The following is a 3,329-nucleotide window of genomic DNA, read 5'->3' as shown; positions in this document are numbered from 1 at the left end:
CCCAAGCGTTTACCTTCAATGCACATGATTAATTCACCTGGCATTAAAGATAAGCTTAATCCTCGGGCATTTCTTGAATTGGCTAATCAATAACTCCTGCAAGTTGGTGGACATGTCCAGAGATGAATGCTGGGCCCTGGTCAGTGTGATCCAACCCACTGGGGGACAGCTACCAATTTCCATCAACCCTTTGGCTAGTAGAGGGGGGCTGAGAGGGGCAGGGTGAAATGTTTTGTGCCTAGAAGCATGCACATAGCCAGTACCCAAGATGATCTTGCCTTCTCTTCAGCATCCTCTTCTCTGTCCACGCTGCCACTTGGTCTCCATAATAGCTCTTGGGTTTTGGAGTGAAACACACCTAGGTTCTAAATCTGGTCTGCCACTTACTAGCTGTATAATTCCAAACACACACAACCTGAACAGCTCTGAAGAGAAAAGGCTGGGGAAAGGTAACCAGTGGAGGACACAGTGGGGCGAACCGTCTGGGTGATTCTCTCCAGAGGGTCACAGAAAAACATGTAAAACCAGAAATCGGACACAGTCTCCATTCCTGCAGACGGAGCGTGAGGACAAAGAAAGCCGCGGCAAAGCGATTCCAGGGGGTTTCCTGGAAGCAGAGTGGTGTCCCTGGGAGGGCAGTACCAAACGGAATCCTTCGTAGCTGAAATCCAAAAAGGACCTCTGGGGGATATTTCTGTTTCTTCACCACTATGTGAAATCCTTGCAAATTCTGACCTTGGGCTTTCAGAGCCCAGAGGACTAACAAATGGCCATCCTGACAATTGTCTGAGGCTTTACATCTTACCTGCTTGACTAAGCTACAGCTCAGGAAGCTATCTGTCAATATAAAGAAAACAAATTAGCCTGATTTTTGTCCTGCTGAATTTACATTCTAAATCCAAGAGTCCTCTGATGTCAGAGTAAAGAAGATTGACAGTAGAAAAAGAACAAGACAGTTCAGTGCAACCCCCACATTTTCATTCTCCATGGATGCCTGCAAGTGCAGTGGAAAGCAACTGCAGCCTACAGGTCAGAGCACAGCCCTCTGAGGCCCTCTCAGTGGCTAAATACTCACATGGGGAACTAACCTAAAAAAGTTAATTTTGACAATTAAAAAGTCAGCAGAGATCTTCAGGGCTAACCCTCTTTCCCTCTCATACAAAACTTATTTATACTGGAAACATTATGAATCTTAATCCAAGCTAATTTTCCCATCAGCATCATAATTAATTACCCAAATAAAACATTTCTTTTGCATGTGGAGTACTTAATACAATGGTACCTACAAGGCTAGAGGTAGATTGATTTATTTATAAATTTAACGCTGGTAGCCAATTCTGTTAGCTTGAGAAGTTCAGCAAAACTTCTGTCTTTTTGAAAGGTAAACAAACGTTGAAAATCATCTTTAGAAGTATAAAAATGTTATTCCCAGCAGAACCCCGTGTACATTGAAAGCAGCAATCATTATATGAACTGTTCTGAAATTACATTTGCTAAAATCAAGATTGTTATTCGCCAATAAGAACAGATTCTCACAGACAGCCTTTGTGACAGGTCATGTTTGGTAGCCATGGCATTCTGGAACTGCTTGTGCCCGTGACTATTTTAAGCTCATTATCTAACCTTGCCAAGAGTGGCCTCCCTAGATGGTCACTCAGCAAACACCTCCACAGCAGAATTTCCTAGACAGGATTAGTGCTCCAGCCCTTACCGGATGAGATGCCTCACTGCAGCGTCAAACTGCAAGAACATAACCTCCCTCCGGAGGAGAAGTGCCTGGGCCACCCGGGTAGGGTCTTGGGGGCTCTGGAGGCTGTCAATCATGTTCTGCAGCTCTTGAAGCTCAGACCCTAGAAGATGGACAATATTTTAGTCTGACAATGTGAAATATAGGCTACTATAGCTAAACCAGTAAACCAACATTTTGTCCCATACTTATCACCTAATCAGACTTCCCGTGTTTTGTTTGTGGGTATACTAATTATATGTTTTGCAAGACCAGCAAAGCCTTATGCTCTAGAATTAAAGGTCTGATTTATGTCTCCTTTCTTCCTCAGGAAGATAAAAATTTGCTTTGCTTTTCAGTACAATAAGAACAGACCAGGAATGAAAGTTTTAAAATTTATAAGGCTATGGTCTTGAAATAGAACAAAAAGGAGAAATGACAAGGAATAGGAAAATCTGGTCCTCAGTATATCTGTTAGGTACTTGAAGAGATCAGAGATTATGAATCAGCACTCATCTCTTATTGCCATGCTATATCCAAATCAGCCCTGCCCGTCACTGGCTCATGGATTAAAGAAGATTCAAGACCATCTAAAGCAAGTAAAAAGCACATGTGCATATATGTATATATAAAGATATGTAACATATGTATACATACACATATGTGTATACATATGCATACATATCCTTCTAGGAGATTCTAGTCATTTTAGGAGCAAATGTGGAGGATCCATATTTGCTTTATTTCTTAGATCCTTACTGTAAGAGTAGGCTACGTATACATAGATTCATATTCATTTTGGGTGAAAATTTAACTTACAAGCCTTGTGGGGCACTCAGTGCCAGGATGTGGAACCCAGCCTGAGTCTGGATGACCATCCTAGCATCTAGGTATATATATCCTAGTTATCGGCATAGAGAAGGAGCTAGTCAGAACAGGATAGCACAGTGGAAAGTGATGAGCCCTTGGGGAACATGCTTGGGCTCACACTTACACGGCTACCAGAATGTCAGCTGGTCTGAAATATCCCTGTGAACATGGTGATGGTTTTCTACCCTGAGAGGACACCTCTGTTATTAGAAGAAGGATTGTGAAAACTGATACAGTCCAAGGCAGGAGTGAGACAGGAAGCCCACAGGGCATTTCTGGAGATGCTCTATCTTGACAGCTGGTCCACATGCAAGCAGCCTTCTTTCCTCCCTAGCCCAGTACTGGGCTCCAGCATCTACTGAGTGAGAAAGCAGAGAGTTGTGGGAGGGGGAAGCTGTCCATGAGAGCTTGATCAGGCAGATCCAAGGCTGAGAATGGTTGCTAACATGTGTAATATGTGCTCTTGGCTTTAAGAACAGATGAGCAGTCCAGATTTCATATCCATTTGCTGTTTTATACAATACAAAATTTGTTTTATTTTTGTTTCCAGCCCCAAATAATTGAGTCCAATCAGCAAACTTTTTATGACTCCTCTAAATCTGATAGTCCTACTGGGCTGAAGAGTTCACCAGAAGAAGAGTCATATTAGAATGAATTGTACAAGAACTTTTGTGGTGATTGGAGGGAGGAGAGGTGGTCAGGGAGCCTCATTTGTTCAAGGCCTAGTGTGTTC

The 3,329-nt window shown here is 42.7% G+C and overlaps 1 protein-coding gene across 1 annotated transcript in view; it reads right to left on the bottom strand.

Annotated features, from left to right (window-relative positions):
- LOC105536560 (coiled-coil domain-containing protein 162-like) overlaps nucleotides 1-3,329 on the bottom strand; it is a 23,155-nt gene that overhangs the window by 15,284 nt on the left and 4,542 nt on the right. Inside the window, exon 3 of the mRNA XM_011975954.1 lies at nucleotides 1,712-1,850. Within this exon, the coding sequence (XP_011831344.1) occupies nucleotides 1,712-1,850 (139 nt within the window). The remainder of the gene's footprint in view (nucleotides 1-1,711; nucleotides 1,851-3,329) is intronic.

This window comes from Mandrillus leucophaeus, unplaced genomic scaffold (assembly GCF_000951045.1).
Source record: "Mandrillus leucophaeus isolate KB7577 unplaced genomic scaffold, Mleu.le_1.0 Scaffold160, whole genome shotgun sequence".
Lineage (NCBI taxonomy): Eukaryota > Metazoa > Chordata > Mammalia > Primates > Cercopithecidae > Mandrillus > Mandrillus leucophaeus.
This window is presented reverse-complemented; position numbering and strand designations above follow the sequence as displayed.